This window comes from Anolis sagrei, chromosome 4 (assembly GCF_037176765.1).
Source record: "Anolis sagrei isolate rAnoSag1 chromosome 4, rAnoSag1.mat, whole genome shotgun sequence".
Classification (NCBI taxonomy): domain Eukaryota; kingdom Metazoa; phylum Chordata; class Lepidosauria; order Squamata; family Dactyloidae; genus Anolis; species Anolis sagrei.
In genome coordinates this window covers 101,050,300-101,073,237 of record NC_090024.1, presented here as the reverse complement: position 1 = coordinate 101,073,237, position 22,938 = coordinate 101,050,300, and the positions used below count along the sequence as shown (strand labels likewise).

The following is a 22,938-nucleotide window of genomic DNA, read 5'->3' as shown; positions in this document are numbered from 1 at the left end:
CTCCAGTAGTTATGTGTTTTGTATATAATACAGATTGTTTACTGTATCATATATGTGTGTATTGGTTTGCAGTTTTACTTAACTCCTTTTTGTGGGAGGGGCTGCAGACCATGTGATCAGAACTGGGCTTCTTCAGGACTCAGACTCCACTTTTGAAACAGTTTTTTTTTTTGCTTTAGACTTCAGTAGGAATGGTATGCTTCATAGGAACTGTATATTTCAGATTTCAGTAGGAATTGTATGCTTCGGATTTCAATGCAGGAACCATATGCTCTAGACTCCATTTTAGAACAGTATGCTTTCAGACTAGAGAAGTTATCTTAATAACTTTTTGAAGATTTTATGATCTTTGGAAAAGCATGACCTTGTTAGAAGTCACAATTCAGATTAGACTCTCAGAACAGAGTGATTTGGACTTTGGATTGTTGGTTATAAGAAACTAGCCGTCCCCTGCCACGCATTCCTGTGGCCCACATGGGGGTTCTGTGTGGGAGGTTTGCCCCAATTCTATCGTTGGTGGGGTTCAGAATGCTCTGTGATTGTAGGTGAACTATAAATCTCAGCAACTACAACTCCCAAATGTCAAGATTCTATTTTCCCCAAACTACACCAGTGTTCACATTTGGACATATTGAGTATTCGTGTAGAGTTTGGTCCAGATCCATCATTGTTTGAGTGCACAGTGATCTCTGGAGGTAGGTGAACTACAACTCCAAAACCAAAGGACACTGCCCACCAAACCTCCCCCCACGCCTTTCCAAGTTTGGAAGGGCGCAGGAGCCAGGCGGAGAGCTGCACTCACGGCCTTGCCATGAGCACAGCCTTTCTGCCCGTCCCCCGTGCCTTTCAGAATTTTATGGTTGGGGGTCACCACAATTTGAGGCGCTGTATTAAGGGGTCGCGGCATTAGGAAGGTTGAGAACCACTGTTTTAAGTAGTATGTGATAGGTTTTATTTTCATTATTAAAGCTAGATTTTAGTTTATAAAAATGTATAAAAATAGAAGAGCTTGTTGCTTTTTAATAACGTCTACATCTGGCCCAAAGACCCCCTTCTAGATTGTAGAAAAGCTTTTCAGGGCATGTCTGCTCCATTCTATTGCCCAAATGAGTTGTATGGATTCCTTGTCATTTTGCATAGATAAATAAATACAGTTATGCAAACCATGTAAATCTATTTTCCATAGATAAATAAACAGAACTCAGCTGGAGCTGAGGACTGCATTCCTTTGGATCTGTGACAGAGAAATGACATTACAACTGTTTGTTTATAATGCATTGCTATGGAAATGACAGGTGGATGCTGTTGTTACTTAGCAGATGCTCCAGAATTTTGAAACATGCACTTTTAATGTGCAGTCCATATGAAACGCATGAGGATTTTTCAAGGTTTTTATTTTTTAACATTTTAAAAGCTTTTCGTTGTTGTTATTGTATTACCAAAACATCTGCTGATGCTTGCTGCCCAACAACTCATTTTATTTTATTTTATTTGTATCCCATTTTAATCCAGGCATAGAACCTAAGGCAACTCATATGAAGTTAAAAACAAATTAAAATAAAGAAAGAAACAATCCTATTAGAAACAGTACACAAAAGAAAGGGTTGGGAGCTGGAGGTTGTTTTTAGGTTGCATTTTCCTTAGTGTGCACATACACATTTTCACTGTGTGCCTTGTGCCTGTTGCATTTCTGTTTTGTTCATGTGCCAGTGGACCTTGCTATCTAATTTAAGGACCCCATGATGAGCAGAAAACTACATACTGAGAATATTGCCTTTAGTAAAAGGTGTTCTAATACCCCACCTTGTCTTGTGCAGGTAAAGGGAGCTCAAGCATCTCATCCGACGTGAGTTCAAGTACAGATCACACACCTACCAAAACTCAAAGAAATGCCGCTACCAGTGAAGGTACGCAGTTTGTGCTTCTTGTTTCTGTTCTTTGGAAAGGACTAGTTTTGTTGGGGGTGGAAAAAGCAAACAAAGTTAACCAATCAAAAGTATTTATTTTCTTCCTCCCACTTTCAAGTTTTTATCTATTATCTTTTAATGTTTGGGACTCATGAGAGATGTAGAAAACATAAATTTTAAGTGGACAGTTTCAAAGAAATCCTTTCACCACATGTTAGAGTTGTATATTATTCTTTGAGTGTCTTAAAAATTTAATGCAACTTGCCTGGATTTTCCAAGGGTAATAATGGACTGACTTTGGAAAGTGATCTACAACTAAACATAAAGGCAGTGTTTTCCTGGTGCTTAGAAGTTTATGCCAAGCTAACTAGAGTTCATAAACTAGACTTATGTTCAGTGGCAATATGTAAGTCACATTGAGAAATCTCACCTGGAGCTGGAAAGAAAGGCATCCGTTTTAGTATGTGGTTGTTTTGGCACGAAGATGTGTCGTGGTGTAAGGGGAGATGCTGGGCAACTATCCTCAAACATGAGTTGAAACATAAGCTGCTCATGAAGATATTTTGCACATGGGGCTCTGAAACAGTTTACTGAGAGGTCCTCTTTGCCTAGGTGTGAAAGCATGCACTCACAAAATATTGACACTTTAACTCCAGTGTGACTAAGTTTCGTTAGAGCTTGTGCAGTATTATCCAGTTGTGTGAATTCACAGATGACCATTCGAAAGCCCCTTCCACACAGCTGTATTAAATCCACATTGAACTGGATTATATGGCAGTGTGGATTCAGATAATCCCATTCAAAGCAGATAATGTGGATTATTTGCCTTGATATTCTGAGTTATATGGCTGTGTGGAAGGACCCGAAGAAACACAACTACAGTTATGCAATATGTTCTTTTACATAACTGAAGAATCAAGGTGAAGTAACTAAAGCATGATCTCTGGATGACGTAAAAATATGTTTTTTTTTTTGTCAATGAATAGCGTAGAATAAGCTGAATGTGTTGGCCTGTTTTGAAACTTCCGCCGAATACCTAAGTGGCTTGTTTTCTCCAGACTTGTTAAATAAATCATAGTTGAAAAGTTTTTAAAATCACATAACCCAACATTTCAGGAAGGCAAATTATGGGAATCCTTTGTACTTTGTTTCCTGTCCCAGGAACCCAAAACACATGTTTCTTTTATAAGGATTTTGTACTTAACGCTGTGTTATGGTTTCATTTGATATTCCTGGGTTGTACCAGGCACTCTAAACTTGCTTTTAAAAATATTTTTGCCTATTAATCAAAACACTCAAAACACGTTAAACTACCTCTACAGGCCATACCAAGTCCCTTCCTAGCAAAGGAGGAAAGGGCAAAAAACAAAATATTAAATAAGATAAATGGGAAGATGCTGAGACCTTTTTACAGATAATACTTCATGGCTGAAGACTTTTCCTTGGGGAGATGATGGCCCCATCTACACTCTCATACCTCGAGAAGTCTGGTCTAGCCATGGTGGCCCATGCCTTAGTTACCTCTAGATTGGATTATTGCAATGCACTCTATGTGGGGCTGCCCTTGAAGACGGCCTGGAAACTTCATTTGGTCCAATGATTGGCAGCCAGATTGCTAACTGAAGTGAATTGCAGGGAGTGGTCTACCCCCCCCCCCCCCAATTTAAGGAGCTCCATTGGCTGCCATTCATTTTTCTGGTCCCAATTCAAGATGCAGGTTATTACCTACAAAGCCCTGAATGGTTTTAGACCCGCCTACCTTTGTGACCGCATTTCCTCTTATGAACCTGTATGATCTCTTCAATCCTCTGGGGAGGCCTTCCTCCTGCTCCCACTTCCATCACAACTGCGACTTGTGGGGACAAGGGAGAGAGCCTTCTCCGTTGTGGCCCCTCAGCTTTGGAATTTGCTCCCCAGTGAGATTAGGCTAGTCCCCACCTTGGCAGCCTTTAAGAAAGGCCTAAAAACCTGACTCTTTTGGCATGCCTTTGACGAATGAACACATACTCCCATACTATGTTCGTCCCAATACAATCTGTCCTCTTGATGCACTTTCTCTTGTCCCTTAGTGAATGTCTACCCCACTCTTTGTACCTTCTGAGTTCTCCCCTCAGACACACACTACTTCTGTTACTTATCTCATCCAGAGTTTTATCAGTTTTATCCTATGCATTTGGCCCACCCACTTTGTTTTTATTCTTCTACCATTTTATGTTGTGTTTCCTTATTGTATACTTGTTATTGTTTGCATTTTATTTTGATGTTATTACTTGTTTGTTGTTTTTTCCTTGGCTGTATTGTAACTTTTGGGCTTGGTCTCATGTTAATCACCCCGAGATGGGGAGATGGTGGTGGGGTAATAATAATAATAATAATAATAATAATGCAGTTGGAATATATAACTGCATTATATGAGTCTCTGACCATATAATGCAGCCTCAAATTGCATTATATTGCAATGAAGATGGGGCTTAGGACTTTGGCAAAAATGAATGGAGGAAATCCTGTGTTTGTTTGATCATGCAAGATAGAAATATCCTTGTTTTTCCTGCTGCTTCTTTTGTTTAGACTAATTTTTTAAGTTTCCCGGGGCAATAACATGCCTGTCGTTTACATAGTGGCGTAATGTTCCATATATGCTGATGTCACTGTAACAATTCAGACATCTTTTTGCAGTTTGAGGCAATAGGCAGGTGGAAAATGTGCACACAAAGCAGAAACTCACTAGCATTTTTGTATAGTTTTGAGAAAAATACTATGTGAGTAGATCTATAGTAGTTAAACTCCACCTGATTTTAATAAACTCTGTGAGAAGTTTCATTGCTGTGTCAAACTCTGAATCCAGTCAACAGAGAGAAAATAATATGGAACTTTTTTTAAACTCTTATCATCATAAATTATGTATGACTTTGTTCATATAAAATAAATAATAATCTGATTTATAAAAATATTAGAAGAGGGTTGCTGTGAGCTTTTCAGGCTGTATGGCCATGTTCCAGCAGCACTCTCTCCTAAAGTTTCACCTCCATCTGTGGCTGGCTTCTTCAGAGCTTCTGTTGACAGTGAAGCAAGTGGAGCATATATAATATACCTATGGAATGTCCAGGGTGGGAGAAAGAACTCTGTGTGGGACGTTTGGCCCAATTCCACCATTTGCGGGGTTCAGAATTTTCTTTGATTGTAGGTGAACTATAAATCTCAGCAACTATTACTCTCAAATGTCAAGGTCTATTTTCGTCAAACTCTACCAGTATTCACATTTGGGCATATTGAGTATTCATGCCAAGTTTGGTCCAGATCCATCATTGTTTGAGTCCACAGTGATCTCTGGATGTAGATGAACTACAACTCCAAAACTCAAGGTGAATACCCCGTAACCCTTCTGTTGGTTGTGGGAGTTCTGTGTGCCAAGTTTGGTTCAATTCCATCATTGGTGGAGTTCATTCAGAATGCTCTTTGATTGTCAGTGAATTATAAATCCCAGCAACTACAACTCCCAAATGACAAACCAATCCCTCCCCAACCCCACCAGTATTCAAATTTGGGCATATCAGGTATTTGTGCCAAATTTGGTCCAGTGAATGAAAATACATCCTGCATATCAGATATTTACATTATGATTCATAACAGTAGCAAAATTACAGTTATGAAGTAGCAACAAAAATAATTTTATGGTTGGGGGTCACCACAACATGAGGATCTGTATTAAAGGGTCATGGCATTAGGAAGGTTGAGAACCATTGGCTTAATGGATCTGGACCAAACTTTTATTACCCAACTTAAAATATTTGTGAGGTTTGAATTCAGAAATGTCCTTTTCAGATCCAGAGCAGAGGGAGAAAAAGAAAGTGGATTGGTTGTGTCATGTAACTGGGAAATAAACTGAGTGAGGTGGATTTGCTGTTGCTAGGTGATGTGTGAGGGGAAAGAAGGAAGGAAGGGAAAAAGAAAAAGAAGAGGATGGGAGGGAGGGAGGAAAAATGTAGTGAGAAGAAAGGGAGAGAAAGAAAAAAGAGGAAAAAGGGGAAGGAAAAAAGAGAAAGGAAAGGGGAAAAGGTATAAGGGGAGAAGTAATGAAAAAAGAAGGGAAGAAAAAGGAAAGAAGAAAATGAGAAAGGAAAGACAGAAGGAGGAAGTGTATGAGGGAAAGCAAGGGAAGAAGGAAAGAAAGGAAGAAAAGAAATGGGAAGAATGGGTATGAGGGAAATGTAGGAAGGAAAGAAAGGCCCCATCTATACTGCCAAAGGCTGGATCTGCACTGTCATATAATCCAGATTATCAAAACGGATAATCCAGACTATCTGCTTTGAACTATGGCCCCTTCTACACTGCCATATAATCCAGATTATCTAAACAGATGGTCTACATTATCTGCTTTGAACTGGATTATATGAGTCTACACTGCCATATAATCCAGTTCAAAGCCGATAATCTGGATTTTATATGGTGGTGTAGATGGGGACATAGAACTACATAGAGAGGCTTCTCTCTATTGCCAGAGTTTTGCCATGGAAGCATTGTGAATAGGTCTTCTCAGAGCTCCAAACAGCCTCTCTGACATCTCGGCAACCCTGGGTATATATGTGAGTGACATATACAGAGATTTATTTAACCCAGTGGCTCAATTATTCTGAACTAGAATAAGTATTCTTTTACTTCTCTGTCTCTACTATTATTGGGACTAGAAATTGGATTTAGATTCATGCGTGACCATGATTACAGTGCCTATGAATACCAATATAAATTGGTTTCAACAAACAGAACTAAATCCAATTGTTACCCAAGATTGAGTAGAATCAACAAAAATATTACTTCCAAATGATGACAGAAACATAAACACAACAAGTGCTAAGAACAATAAAAAAGAGCCTGCATAGGGTTTGGATACGATCAAACATGGATTGAATATCCTTCTGTTTACGAATACAGCAATGTCATGTTATTTAGAAGACAAAAATATAACAGTCAGCAGGTTTCTAGTGTAATTCTTTTCCAGTGCAAAACTTTCAAGGTCAGAAACTATACAATTACAACAATGCATTTTTTTTCAGATGTCAGGGATCTCTTTTTCAGAAAAATATATATATTGTGAGCTGGTTTAGCCAAAATATAGTGTTGAGATGCCAAGATTATTTTTAAAGACAAGTAAAGTAAACTTTCTCAGTCTATTCACAGTGTCATGATAAAAGAACTATTCGGCTATTTTCCTCTGAGTTAGGAGAGACATTTCTCGTAAACCAATTAGTTCAAGAATATTGAACAGTCCTTTCCAAGCCACTATGGACCTCATCATATGTGACACTGGAATTGCCATGGATCATGGCGGATCTGGCAGTACCCGGTGGGGGTGTGGCGAGCCTATTACCCCACACCCTGCATTGCCTGACATACCCCAAACCCCATCTCACGGGAAGAGGCATCCACCACCCGGCTTCCCCCCACTGATCGTAATGCCCCTGTGGCAGCATACAACAGTTACGCTTTAGTTTAGCCAATGAGTCCCAGTGAAAGGAGGAGGGTTGAATGAAAAGTAATGCCTCCACCTTCATAACTCCTCAACAGATGGCAGTACTGGTATGTGGCAGGTACTGGCTTGTTTAGTAGACTCTCCTCTACAGTTCCATTTTGGTGGGAAGCCTTAGCATTGAACAGTTTTGTTGTTAAAGTGCAAAGTAAGGAACCCTGCGCAGACGGTCGGTCAATGCAACTTAAGCAACATGCAGTTATTGAATTCTTGACAGCAGAAGGTATCACCCCAAAGGAAATTCATCAGAGAATGCAAGCTGTTTATGGTGATTGCGTTGATGTGAGTACTGTGCGTTTCTGGACGAGTAAGTTTAAAGATGTTGAGATGGGAACATCTGACTTGCGTGACAAACAAGTCAGCAACCACTGAGTTTCACAAGCAAAAGGTTGACAGATTGATTCAGGACGATCGTCATATCATTCAGAGAGAAATTTCAAGCATAATCAGCATTTCACAAGAACGTGTGGGTCACATTATTGCTTTACTTGGCTATCGGAAAATCTGTGCACGATGGGTACACAGCAGAACTTCAGAGACTGGATCTCACCACCATACGACATCCTCCATACAGTCCAGATTTAGCACTGTCTGACTTCCATCTGTTCCAGATAAAGAAAGAAGATCCGTGGGGACACCATTATGCTTCTGATGAAGACATTGAGAGAACTGTGAGACACTGGTTGCGGAAACAGAGTGTCGACTTCTTCCATGACAGCTTCAAAAAACTTGTTCCTTGTTGGCAGAAATGTATCCAATTGTCTGGTGATTATGTGGAAAAGTGAATAGTGGTAGTTAAAGAGCACATTCTAAGGATTATTTTTGCATTTGATTTATTAAAATATTCCCATCCAAACCCAAGTAACAAAGATGGAGGCGTTCATTCAACCCTTGTAGCTACACATTGTGGGATTAGGAGCTGGCGGACTTTGTGGCTAAATTAGACAGGAACGAGTGAAATCAGCCCCATCTGATGAGCTCATATGAGCATGAACTCAGCTATTGAAACATGGGTAGTATAGCCCCGTTGAAATAATGGAACTTAGACCCCTTCTACACTACCATATAAGATCCAGATTATCTTCTTTGAACTGAATTATATGGCAGTGTAGATTCATATAATCCAGTTCAAAGCAGATAATCTGCTTTGATAATCTAGACCAGTGGTTCTCAACCTGGGGTCCCCAGATGTTTTTGGCCTCCAACTCCCAGAAATCCTTTCCAGCTGGTAAACTGGCTGGGATTTCTGGGAGTTGTAGGCCAAAAACATCTGGGGGGCCAAGGTTGAGAACCACTGATCTAGACTATATAGCAGTATAGCAGTATAGAATGGGCCTTAGACAAATGCTAACTTACTGAGTTCCTAAGGATTGATGGGTCTCCTTTAGTGGTCAATCAGGCTGAATCTACACTGCCCTATCTCCCAGGATCCGATCCCAGATTATCTGCTTTGAACTGAATTATATGAGTCTACACTGCCAGATAATATGGGATAAACATATAATCTGGGATCAGATCCTGGGATATAGAGCAGTGTGGAAGGGGTCTCTGATGAACTTAGCTTTCTCAGTTCTTGTGTGATAAGACCAAAACCATAGAGGAATAGCTGATCTTTTCACTTCAGAATAGCTGGCCTAGACTTCAAACTTGTATTCTTCAAAATATCTAGGAAACTCTTCTCAAAATGCAGAACCATTACTACCAAGCTCTAGATAATTTACAACCTATCTTATGAGATCATTCTCACCATCCAAGTGGCTGGAAAATTAAGTAAAGAAACATTACTGTTTCATCCAAATCTTTTGCAAACCAAAGTCAAAATCCTGAGAATGTCAGAAACAGGCTTTATATCAACTTCAGTTAAGTTGTGCCACAAAAGAGACACAACTAATCATCATATTGGGAACAGATGGAATACATTGTAAAAACAACCATATAGATCACTCTTTTCTTTTAGCCCAACTAGAATAAGTGGGCTTAAAATGAAAATCCCAAATGCTTTTCGTTGTCTATTTTTTTTAAAGAATATTGCCTAGCAAAAATGAATCTATTAACTCATTTCAAGTCTAGAAATCTTGACTTGGTTAACAATTAGGTGCCAAAAATGATATAATAATGAAGCCTCCAGGGGCCTTTCTTGACTGTGATTTTGCCTTTGTGTTCACAAATCTGAAAAGCTGGAACATCAGTCTCACAATGAAACTACCAAAATGTGAAGAGTTTCAGAGTAAAAGTCTTACCTTCTTGGATTGCTTCCACTTCAAAGTCTGAGCTCAGCTTAAACACTCTTCAATTGGGCATAAATCCAATTTAACATTAGGGAAGTGAAAATCATTACAGTTATATAGGATTACACTTTTGCAGCTGATTTCACAAGATGTTGTAGCAATGTCTTAGCCAATGAGTGGTCATACAATACAGCTATACCGTACTAACTATGAAAGTACACAGTGGTTTTGCACTTCATTACACAATTGATAATAGGCCTTGAAATGACCTTCAGCGACAAGATATAATGCTACAATCTTATAAGGAGGCTTAGAAAGCATGATCATTAAGTTTGCAGATGATACCAAATTGGGACGGATATCCAATACTCCAGAAGACAGGAGCAGAATTCAAAACTATCTTAACAGATTAGAGAGATGGGCCAAAATTAACAAAATGAAGTTCAACAGTGACAAATGCAAGATACTCCACTTAGGCAGAAAAATGAAATGCGAAGATAGAGAATGGGGGACTTCTGGCTCGACAGCAGTACATGTGAAAAAGATCTTGGAGCCCTTGTGGACAACAAGTTAAACATGAGCCAACAATGTGATGCAGCCGCTAAAAAAAGCCAATGGGATTTTGGTCTGCATAAATAGGAGTATAGTGTCTAAATCCAGTGAAGTCATTCTACCCCCTCTATTCTGCCTTGATTAGACCACACCTGGAATATTGTGTCCAATTCTGGCCACCACAATTGAAGAGAGATATTGACAACCTGAAATTTGTCCAGAGGAGGGCGATTAAAATAATTAAAGGTCTGAAGAACAAACCCTATGAGGAGCAGCTTAAAGAGCTGGGTATGTTTAGCCTGCAGAAGAGAAGACTGAGAGGAGACATGATAGCCATATATAAATATGTGAAGGGAAGTCATAGGGAGGAGGGAGCAAGCTTGTTTTCTGCTGCCCTGGAGACTAGGATGTGGAGCAATGGCTTCAAACTACAGGAGATTCCACCTGAACGTTAGGAAGAACTTCCTAACTGTGAGAGCTGTTCAGCTGTGGAACTCTCCATACGGAAGTGTGGTAGAAACTCCTTCTATGGAGGCTTTTAAACAGAGGCTGGATGACCATCTGTCGGAGGTGCTTTGAACACGATTGTCCTGCTTCTTGGTAGGGGGTTGGACTAGATGGCCAACGAGGTCTCTTCCAACTCTATGATTCTATGGCCTGTGCATCTGAGCTCTCTCTCTTTTCAGGTCCACGGAACCTGGAACAGTTAACTCTTTCTCATTTTGCTCAGAGAAACTTGCTTGTACTTGTTTTGCATGCTGAGAAGTAGTAATTCCTTTATGGGTGCTACTTCAAAACTTGTCTGAGGGACCTGCTGGGCATTGCTTAGCTCCAGTGGAACTTCTGAGCCCTCCACCAGCATTTCCGTAATAGTACTACAAAGACTATTATGGCATTTTCCCTTGGGGTTTTTTCATACCATTTTTATTGCCAATACATGAGAAATGGGGAGGGGTCCAAGAGTGGATATAGAACAGGGGCATTTTTAACATCTTACATCTTCTTCCATTGCTGTCTAATACTAAAAAGGTTTCTATGATGTTCAAAAAAAGAGGGAGAAATAACATTTCTTTCTAATCTAAAACAGAAGGATATAAAAGTGGGTATACAGTCTTTTGAAACAAAGGAGATAGAAAAGTTGAGAAATGGAAAATAGAAAGCCCTAACTAACGGTTCCTACCATGTCTCTGCTGTCTTCTTCATAATAAAAAAATCTTTTTATCATGAAAACTCTGGTAGAACTTTCCAGGATCCTGTTATTCTTGTCACTAACTTCTCTATTTTTTTTCTTTTCTTGTTATTTCTACATCCTAATACTACTAATTTTCCCTATATAAAACCAACTATTTTCATTTTCTTTTCTTTTTGTTCGGAATCAGGAGCTGTTAGGCTCAAAATAACCCTCACTTGGGTGTAATTCCACAAAAATATAGCAGAGTGCCAGAAGCACATTTCATAACCAGCAGAAACTTACGTGTAATGAGCAAGGATTGGTTTCCATTCAACCGGATGGAAGAAGATTGCAGATCCACAACTTCATAGGATCAAAAATAATATGTTTATTAAATATAGGTTCTTGGAGCTAACTAGCTTCACTGAGCTATTTTCTAAGTAAAGAAAAAGGAAAATAACAAAAATAGCCATGTTTACTACATCTGGACAATGGCAAGATGCCTCCTCACTCTAGAGAAGACAAAAGGGAAGAGAGAGACCAATATGGAGAATGAACCACATGGCCTCGCCAGGGCAATAACTTTAAATAGGAAGTTACATTTTCCCTAAAGAGATCACATTTCTAAGTATTCAAAGGAGGAGGATCTGGTGGCATGTAGGATGAGTAAGACAATGCTCCTTCTAAGCCCCTTCTTAATATAGTCATGCACAGGAATTTAGGGAAAGGAATCCCTCATTCTAATCTATCTTAGGCTAACTACTCATTGAGGGCTGGAGACTTATACAGTCAGGGATGAAATCGCTTTTAAATGATGGCCATTTTTAATAAGGGCTTATTCTATAAGCCTCCTGCAGTTTGGCAGTCTTTCGGCAGTGGGGCTTATACTGTAAGTTAATTGTTAGTATCAATTATATTTATCTAATTAGTGAAGTATGAATAAATCCTTTTGAATTACTATGTAAGCATCACTAATATGTGTGTCATAATACAACTGATTATGACACTGTTATTTCTAAAAAGTTTAATGTTTGAATAATCGATACACTTGTTCAACCTGGAAGGATGAAGCAAAAAAGGAGAGTAATGTTGTACTTCATAATTACTGATCACAACAGGGCAGATCTCCTAAGGCATTTGCTATAGTTGTTAGGTTTCTGGTTTTGTAGAAATTTGATCTTACCCAATAAGCCTTTTGAATTTTAACTTATTAACATTGTCATGTTACTTATTCAGGTTATAATGTTTCTATATGTTCCATATCATGTATGTGATGCAGAATGTGCTGTTGCGGCCTGGGCCTATGACAATGTCTGTTTACAGGACGTGCTTTCCGTATGCCCAACAGAACACTGGGGTGCCTCAGCTAAAGGGTCCCATAGGTTTCCCAACATAAAGTTCTGTAGAGGCTCAAAATAGATTCAACAAAGTTCTTTAATAAGGCTTAAATCTTCGAACAAATGAATTAAATATTATATAATCTTGAAAAACTAGTAGCTTTCTCGATCTGCCAACAAGGGACAGGCAACTGCTTGATAAACTGTTGCTATCTTCTTTAGGGAAACCTTCTGACCCCTCCTTGGGCAATCTCTCTTTATCCTGCTGGTGTGGGGCCCCAACTCCCGGCTCCAAGCTGCGTTATGGGTAGCCCGAGTGGTCCTTACCAGGCAATGGTTGCTGTAGATCTGCCAAGCTGGTGTCCTTTAGTTTCTCCATGAAGGCTGTAGGAACTATTTCTTTTGCCCCTGAAAAGGCTGGCTGTATTCCTCCAGCAAAGGCTGTGGAACTGTAACTTTACTCTCCAGCAAAGCTGTAGAGGTTTTCCTTTTTCCCCAGCAAAAGCTAGCTGTAGATCTATTTATTTAACCCCAGCAAAGCTGTAGAGGTGAAGCTTTTTGCAGGTGGGGCAGAGAAAGCCCACACGTCCTGCTGTAAGGCTCCAAACTGTGAGACTGAACTAAAAGTCCCCTTTTCCCTCCAAACCTGGGGAAAGGGGTGGATCTAAAGGCTCTAACGATGATTGTTAGGTTGTTGGCCCTGGGGAAAGCTACCCAATTGCAAAATGCATGGTCCAAATGAATTCAAACAAATTAACAGTGCAAGAAAAAAGAATCAAATCTCCTGGCACAACCGTGCCAGCACACAGAAGTATCTGAGTCTGGAGGGGGAATTTCAGAGACATCTATTGATTCAATCCCACCAACTTTGTAGAACATCTAGCTAGAGAAACTGTGTTTTAGCTGGTATAGTTATCAAGAATGTGGTAATCCTTCTATTGCATAGCTCGAGTTATGTTTCAAAAGGTAAAGAAAAGAAGGCCAGCTCTTAGACCACAATATAAAACAGTCAGTTGTACAGTCTACATCTCAGTATTTCCTATGAGCATCCATGTCTTCATGAACTTTCCCAAAACGTTTGACACACATCTTTCAAAGAGCCTACAAAAATATTGGCTTACACATATTTTGCCTCTTTCACACATCCCCTTCACCATATGATATACACAGAACCATAATCTCAGACATGGCTGCCATTTCTTGGCGGAAAAAAAGTTCTTCAAACAGTTAAGTGAATAATTCAAGATACCCCAGTTTACTGCATATATTTAAAGTTTTCAAAACCCCAAAAAACTAGAAATACTTTGAATTTAAGATATGTAAAATATGGGGGAAATTAATGAGAAATAACTATCTCCCACAAATCAACTTTAGTGGTGAAATGCTCTATCCAAGGGAAACGTTCCTTTCTTGCTCCTTGGCACCTGCCACTGATTACTAATGCAGACAGCAACATAGCAAGTGGTTGGTGAGGGACCTTGATATTGTATAAGGCTTCCAACTGTTACCACACATTACTAGATTTCATATATTTGCCATAAAGGTGCATTCCTGCCAGATGTCTTATTTCATCCTCCAGCAACCATTGAGACCTCAACTTGACCTGTTCCTGAAGCTCATGTTCTAGTGTGGCCTGATTTCCATGATACAGTTGGACAAGCTGTTTCTCTTTCCATATTTTGTCTTACCTTCTCAGTTGCTTTATCTAGTGTTCCTTGACCTTTATCATACTTTTCATGTGGATTTTCTCCCGTTTTTAAAACATGCTTTTAACATGATATTATGAGGCAGCTTATGTTCTGTTGACTTTGAGCAAGCTAGGAAATGTTTATGTTGGTCAGGGAGCAAAACTCCAAACTCAGGTGAGCTTCCTGAGGTTTCATGTTCCATTGCAAATACTGGAATTCCTCCATGGGGGCATAAAGCTGTGATATGACATGTGCCAGAAAAAAGAAAATTAGAGCTCCATTTAGATGGGAGGAGAGCCAGAACACTAAATTATGGATCTTGATTGCTTGGATTGGATAAAGCATTTTTGCCCCTTCCATGATAATAGCCAAAGATTACAAGAAGAACCCCCGTTCCATTTGTTTTTCTGTGGCATCTTTGAGCTCTCTGTTCAGCTTTATCTATCTTTTAGTTTAATTTCATGAATTTGATACTAGTATATGCTTGTCCTCAGTTTTCAATTTGTATGTTCACCTATGTAGGTATTGTGGTTTCCAACACACCCGCAGTTTGATTAAACCACTAATGATGTTGCACTGCCGCTCCCAGCAGCTAGCCAGCATAGCCAATAGTGCTGAATGCCGAGTACTGAAGTGCAAGAAGATCTGGAGGACCACACATCCCTCTAGCACAACATGGCACAGCAGAGCACAAAGAACTCAAGTATCCAACACATTAATCTCCTAGTTTGGCCTTTAAAAATATAAAGTTTATACCAAGGTGTAGTGAATCTTACCTAGTAGACCGAAAGGAAGCCTGGTTAACAGTGTGGCAATCCTCCATTTTGGGAGTGGAAGCCAGGGAAGCAGCCATTTTGAGTGGGGATAGATAGAAGATGGGAGGTCTCCTAGGATTAGCTAGAGCAGTTGGGAGGAGCTAAGTCTTAGGAGGGAAAAGATTTCAGCTTCTGTGGGAGTTGAGAAGTGGGAGCTGGTGTGTGAAGAAGTGTTTTTGAAACTGGGTTTTCAGGGAGAGAGTGTCTGTGTCAGACAGTGCTGTTAGCTGACAGGAGAAGGGTCAGACAGCAACCTGATTTCTTGTAGGAGATAGCACAAAGGACTAGCTCTCTAGGCTGAGTTAGTTAGCAGGAAGAACTCTAGGGAAGAGTTAGCTAATAACTCAGGGGACTACCTAGGATAGGTTAGTCAGAACTCATTACTATTTCTCTGAGGTAGAGTTAGGGTTTTTGTTACTAGCAGCTATATCTGTTTGATTAGCTTTGTCTGTAACTAAGTGAAGAAACTTATTCAAGCAACCATCAAGCTGAAGTACTTTTGTAACAAGTCAAGCTTTTTGTACCTCTCAGAAGTAGTTAGTTGTCTGTTTTTATAAATAAATCTTTTTCTATTTAACTTTCAAAAAGATCTCTATCGTTCCTCATTATATCCTCAAGCCTGTGTGATATTTCCAGCTATTTTTTACCAACCTGTACTATAGGAAAGCCTCTAATCAAACAGTCATTTTGGGAGTCAGGGGAAAAAGCAGTGTTGGCAGGAGTGGGAAAAGTTTACCTCAAATACTAAAGAGCTCCCGGTGGCGCAGTGGGTTAAAGCCCTGTGCTGGCAGGACTGAAGACCGACAGGTCGCAGGTTCAAATCCCGGGAGAGGCGGATGAGCTCCCTCTATCGGCTACAGCTCCTCATGCGGGGACAAGAGAGAAGCCTCCCACAAGGATGACAAAACATCAGAAATCATCCGGGCGTCCCCTGGGCAACGTCCTTGCAGACAGCCAATTCTCTCACAACAGGAGCGGTTGCTCCTGACATGACCAAAACCTCAAATACTCATTTTAAAATCCGAAAACTACTTAGGTTGGAGGCAGCTTTAATTTAAAAGGAGACTAAAAGACAAACAGTGTTCACTCTACCAATACACGTATCTAACATCATCTTGCTACCAAACTGGTGTCTAGTGATGTGATATTATATATAATCCTTTACAGTGGTGTACAGCTATGGGATATATAGTATATTCTTTATAATTGGTGCCAGGGCTGAGGTATATTATATGTGCTTCATTACAGTGGTGGCAAGTGGTGTGATTTTTGATAGTATAATCTACGGTCCATTTCATTATACCGTGGTGGTGCAGTGGGTTGATCAGGAGATCGGTGGTTCAGATCCATGGATGGGGTTAGCTCCTGCTGTTAGCCCCAGCTTCTGCCAACCTAGGAAATGTGAGTAGATAAATAGGTACTGCTTTGGTGGAAGATAACAGTGCTCCATGCAGCCATTCTGGCCACATGACCATGGAAGCATCTATGGAAAGCGCCAGTTCTTTGGCTTACAAATGGAGAAGAGCACCACCCTCCAGAGTCAGACATGACTAGACTTCATGTAAATGGAAAACATTTACCTTTACTATACCAGAGTCAAACTTCATCATAAGGTGAAGAATGATTGCTCATTTACAAAACAGTTCCATATTTCAAATATGAATGTTGTCGGTAGTTCATATTAAAATTATGTATTTTTCTGTAGATATTTCTTTCTGTATATCTACAGAAAGAAAGAAACAAAGGTGTTCATTCCCCCTTTCCTAGAAGCCGAAAGCAGCTAAAAGTTATAATTTAGTAAAAAAAAAAAGATAATATCCATAAAAATAGGAAAATTGATAAAACGTGAGTAGCACATTGTCCACAATGAACAAAAGACTAAGACCATTGAAAGATGGGCTCAGCAGCTTTAGTAAAAGCAGTGCAGCAGCAGCACATAATTATGACAAAAGGATAAAGACAGAGCCAGCACATGATGTTGCCCCAAAACCGTGCTAATCAGAAACATCTTGGGCATATGGTAGAAATCGATGAGAATCAAACATATGGTGGAAGCTCACGAGAGTCAAAGTAGGACAAAATTGGCTGAAGGAACAAACTGGCCATCTGTGACCACACATGTGTATCTGATTACATGTTGGATTTTATTATGTACAGAGAATTCATGCATAAGCCTGGTCCCTGTCTGTGGTGGAAAATCTGATGCATACCAAGACAGGCAAAAAAGGTTGGACAGGATTGTGGACATGCCTGTGGGGAATCAGGAGCTGCTAACAGACTTACTCCAACTCTCTCTCTGTCTTTTTCCTATTCATCTTGGCTGTTCTTTGTTAACTAATTGTCCCAAGGAAACAGATCCATCTGCAGCCAAAACTAGGGCATCCTGTTCAGATATGTATATACTCAAGAGGATATGAACTGATGCTCAGATAACTGAAGATGGCTGACCAGTTGAAATAGCAGTTTGCAGGATCTTCTTGCATGTTGAATGTCTGATTACTTGCAAAATCATGTGTTTGCGTCTTATTTAATCTTGTTTATTGGTTACGATTTATGTCTTGAAGGCAAGACTTGGTGGACCAAAGAAAACATAACGGATCCCAAGCCTCTTAAATATTATTCATACTTTCATACTTGAAATGAAGGAACTGTCTGATGAGAGAACCAGATCCCTGTGCTGAGCCAAGATGGTCTGGTTGGCCAAACTTCTGGTGGTTTTAAGCTGAAATTTCTTTTCACAAATAATTTTCAGAGAACGGTAAGAAGAGCTTATAATTGGCTTGTGGTGAAGACGGAGACCAACGTTTTTGACAACTGGAATGGTCGTTTAATTTTATAGTATTTGTGAATTATTTTATCTACCCTTTTCATCTGTCACAGGATCAACTTTTAATCAGTCCCTTATCATAGCTCATGGAACCAATATAAGAATGTGTCATGGATAAGTTACACACGTGTCTTTCTCTGGAAAAATACGAGAGCAAATTAAAGCCATACTTCAACATGATTCAAACCCTACAGTTTATTTTATTTTGCAAGTTTTCCATGTAGCTCTCTTCCTGAAACAAACATTATTATTACTATTATTACTATTATTATTACTATTATTATTCTGACACAAAAACACAATATGTCACAGCAAATGAGATATATATTCTGGATTTCATATCACAAGTCGAACACTTCCCAAGTGTCTAGGACTGTGATGTATTTTCGAATGATGTGCACAGATTGCAGTTTACAGATAATGATTTTGTCAATGTTTATTGTTTCCAAATGCTGGCTGAGATCTTTTGGCACGGCACCCAGTGTGCCGATGACCACTGGAACCACCTGTACTGGTTTATGCCAGAGCCTTTGCAGTTCAATTTTGAGGTCTTGATAACGGCTGAGTTTTTCCTGTTGTTTTTCCTCAATGCGACTGTCGCCCTATACATACCTCATAGTACAGAAGCAGGGCTCCTGGAGGAAAAATTCAGGCTTTGTCCCTCACTGTTTATAATTCTGCACCACTAATGGAATTTCCCTTCATTCTGGATATTTCAGGCATTGCAGAGAGTGAGACAATTAAAAACATTCATGTCTAGAACTCTTTATCTTTGCTGTGTTTGATAACTTTCCCCCTCTTCTTTGGACAGTTAAAGTCTATTTCTAAATTTTCAGCTGAAGTTTTAGGTTGTTGTAATACTAAAAATTTGAAATCTGAAGAAAGGGGCAGAATTGTATTTGCAGGGGCAAGAATGATAGGCTTCCTGGTGTCAAATGTTTTATATTAAATGTGCTGAATTAAGGAGGATGGATATGCATGTACTTAAGAACCGCTCTCTGCATAACCGCTCTCTACTTTTCCCATTTAGAAACTCTGCTCCTTGCTTCTGGGATTTTCCTGGGGCCATGCTGAGTGAGTGGCACAGAAACCCTCAAGCAGTTGTGTCAAACATCACTCCTACAGATTGTTTGTTTTGTGTATAAATAAACTGCTTGACATTTAAGAATAGAAACAAGCTAGCCATAAATGACAACATTGTAATTCAGCTTTTTCTTCGGCGGGTATCTGGTCAGTGGGGTAGCATTTACTTCACATTTTAGTGTGTCTTGGAGAAGGAAGCAAGCAAACCCAATGACTCTTGAAGCAAACAAATCCTCTGTCTGTTTCTTGTGCAGGTAGTGCCTGCCCCCCCCCCCCCCCCAATCCTATCACCTTCCCATTTCCACCCGAGAACCTCTAACCTGGATTTCTCAATACATAATACAAAGGTACAGGAATACTATTGAATATTTATACCTCAGCATGTTCAAGCGTTTAATCATTTTCCCCTGGTTACCATCTTATACCTAACCATCTGACTAATGTTCTCAAAAGTATTCATTTTGTTTGTATTCCATGTTACATCGTAATAATAATAATAATAATAATAATAATAATAATAATAGGCACACTGGGTGCAGGATGCAATGCCTAAAGACCTTGGTCTGCACTTAAACACAATCGGTGCTGACAAAAATACCATCTGCCAGTTGCAGAAGGCCACCTTACTGGGATCTGCATGCACTATTCGCTATACATCACACAGTCCTAGACACTTGGGAAGTGTCCGATGTGTGATCCAATACAACAGCCAGCAGAGTGATCTTGTCTGCTGTGGACTCATCTTGTTGTGTTTCTAATAATAATAATTACCACAGCCGGCATTTGGAAACAAGAAACATCGACAAAATCACGATCTGTCAACTGCAAAAGGCCACCTTACTTGGATCTTCGCGCATCATTCGAAAATACATCACACAGTCCTAGACGCTTGGCAAGTGTTCGACTTGTGATTTTGTGATACGAAATCCAGCATATAGATCTCGTTTGCTATGGCATACTGTGCTTTTCTGTCAATAATAATAATGATAATACTTTATACCCTGCCACCATCTTGGGGCAGCTTATATGAGGCCAAGCCCATGGGAACTCGGGGCAGCTTACATGAGGCCAAAGCAAAAATACAACATAAAAATACAGCAATAAAATATAATGAAAATAATAATACAGAAAACAGTACAGAGTAAACATACAGTGCAATATAAAACCACAATAATTGGACACAATGGGCAGGGCTGGTTGCAAAGAGTTAAACATTTAAAAACACTGGGTGAGATGAGTAATGTAGTGTATCTGGAAGGAGGTTCAGGTGGGATGAAACAATGGGGTTTAATTGCACTAGAGGGTGAAATAAAGTGTCCCTGTCCCCCCACCGGTGGTTTGTTGTAGGAGCATAGATAGTACAAGTTAGCAATTCAGTGGGGTTGCAACATGGCTTTCATTTGTTTTACTTTGGAAGAAGCCCGTTTTATGTTATGGCTAGCTGCAATATCTACTTTGGAGTTTTTAAAATGACATTTCCATCTTTAACCTCTGCCCTTTGGAACTGTTAAGTTGAGTCCAATCATTGATTTGTTAAGCTCAGGATGACCTTCCATGATGGGGAGCTGCTTTCCTGAATCCTGAAATCTTTCCCTGTTCCTGAAATCCTATAAAAGGAAATATCTGGGATTGGATATTAGGCCTTATATCCGAAAAAACAGAAGACAGGGAGCCAGCTGGCATGCCTGTCAGGCTAGTTATGACAGCTGTGTCCTCCTTTAGTTCGCAGTGGCTTTCTACTCATCATCTTGTATAGTGTGGGGCATGTTCATGAATTCATTTTTATATGATAACAGGTGGAAGAGTGGGAGAAGCAATGAAGCTTTTGGATGTCAGTAATGGATGTTGCAGAAGCAATTTGTCTAGAATGTCAAATATGATATAAGGCTCATTTGTGGTGACCTTTCTTCTAGTTGGAGGTGATCTTTCTTTCTGTCTTCTTGTCATTCATCACACAGTACATCCCTAAAGGCAGCTGACACCTGCTTTTGCGATGATGGATGGCAGCTTACAAGTTCCAGGCAGAAAGGAAAGCACAGTCATAGGGCAGAGTCTAAAAATTTGAACAAATCAGGTAGTCTGTCTCATCCAAGGTATTAGAAAATCAGAATTTTGGATGTGTGTGCATATAGGCATGGCATGTATGTTACAGTAAGTCGTAACAGGATCGAGTATGTGTGTGTGTGTTAAAGAAAACCTTATGCTGTTAATTATTATGTGCAGCTGCTAATGTAGGTCAATTAGTAACATTGGTCACATCCGGTGGGGTATAACTGTATGGTTTTTAGAATACAGTTCAGCCTTTGCTCAGGCATTTTGCTCAACCATTTTTACTGCTCTCTCATTTGGTTGAAGATGAAGAAGCCTTATTCTGTATTGCTTACAAAGACTATGTGAGTTTGTTGCACTGTTTGTAACATTGCAAGTGTATGTTTTAACTCTGCTGATAAGAGTAAAATTTTTCTGTTCTTTTTCCTCTTGCCTGGGTGCAATGTTATTGTATCTTCTGCATTGGACTTGACTGAGATATGCTTAGTGCAATAATGTATACTATATTGAAATTAGATACCTAATAATCTGAGTTAACAATTCATTTAGAGGAGATGTCACTCCCAGTGGTGATTTGTGTAAGAGACTCTGGAAGACGCAACAGATGAAGCCAAAACAGTTTCTGCTTAATCAGTTTAGGCATGATTTAGTTTACTGCTGCTGAACACACGGATGTTAGGGTGGAAGACAGCCCTTTGTATAGTGTACTTATAGTATTAAGCTGCAATGGAGCCATTGCAAAGTTCCTCTTTCTAAGAACAATATATTTAAGTGTTCCAATAGAGAGAAAACACAAATTCCTGTCTACTCTGAAAAAAATGAAATGCAAGGGGATCCAAGTGTCAAATTGCAAAAGCAATTAAGATAGGTTATTGTTCTGTCATTTTTTCCTGTGTTTTTGTGCTGACATGCAGAGGATGCACATTTTTGAGAGTAAATATTTAGATAAAGCAAATAAGTGTGTTGTCTGCGATAAAAGGGGTTTGGGTTAAGACAGTCACTTTTTCTGGCTTCAATCCTTGAGCTGAAAGAGTTTTCCCCGTTCTTTAGATAGGGGAAGGTGAGACCTAAAGAAAAAAGAAAATGGGTAGATTCACAAAAGAGAAGCCCAAGAAAGCATCCAGACAGTGAACAGAAGCCATGGGTCTGGGGAAATTATGAGAAGCAGAGAAATTCAGAGAAATTGTGTGGACAGAGAAAAAGGCCATATGTTGGCAGGAGTATATCAGTGTAAGGACAAATCCATATTTATTTTAAATAACCAGCCATTTTTTAATTGGAGACCTTCACCTGTAACCCAAGCTGTAGGGCATTTTGCATTTCCTCACTGCAAATATGCACACATCAAAGCTGAAGAGACAGAAAGCTTTTGTAAAGGTTACTTTATCTTTACCATTTTCCTTGTCCTCGAATCAAAGGCTCTTTTGTTTCACTTGGGATCTTGGGCCTCATCCATGAAAATGCTCATTAGGGTGGCGATACCTGTGAGGCAAAAAAGACTATCTTAAAAACAATACCCCCCTCCCCACCATCACCATCCTCCTTTCTGTGTTCTTCAAGATATTGCAATATGTTAACTCCAACTGGAGTTTATAAGTTCTGGGCATGCTAAACTAGGATATGCAGAAGTGGAATGTCTTGCCACCATTCTCCATAGACCACAGCCTCCTGTCTCCTGAATGTGGGATAAAGCTTTCCTTGCGCATTTACTTCTTGAAGTCCTGGCCAATTTGGCTGGCCAAGGCAGACGCAAATAC

At 39.7% G+C, this 22,938-nt stretch overlaps 1 protein-coding gene across 1 annotated transcript in view; it reads left to right on the top strand.

Moving 5' to 3' along the window:
• The window catches only part of FBXL7 (F-box and leucine rich repeat protein 7), a 223,567-nt gene that overhangs the window by 50,449 nt on the left and 150,180 nt on the right, over positions 1 to 22,938 (top strand). The window contains exon 2 of the mRNA XM_060774670.2: positions 1,818 to 1,907. Coding sequence (XP_060630653.1) covers positions 1,818 to 1,907 — 90 coding nt within the window. The remainder of the gene's footprint in view (positions 1 to 1,817; positions 1,908 to 22,938) is intronic.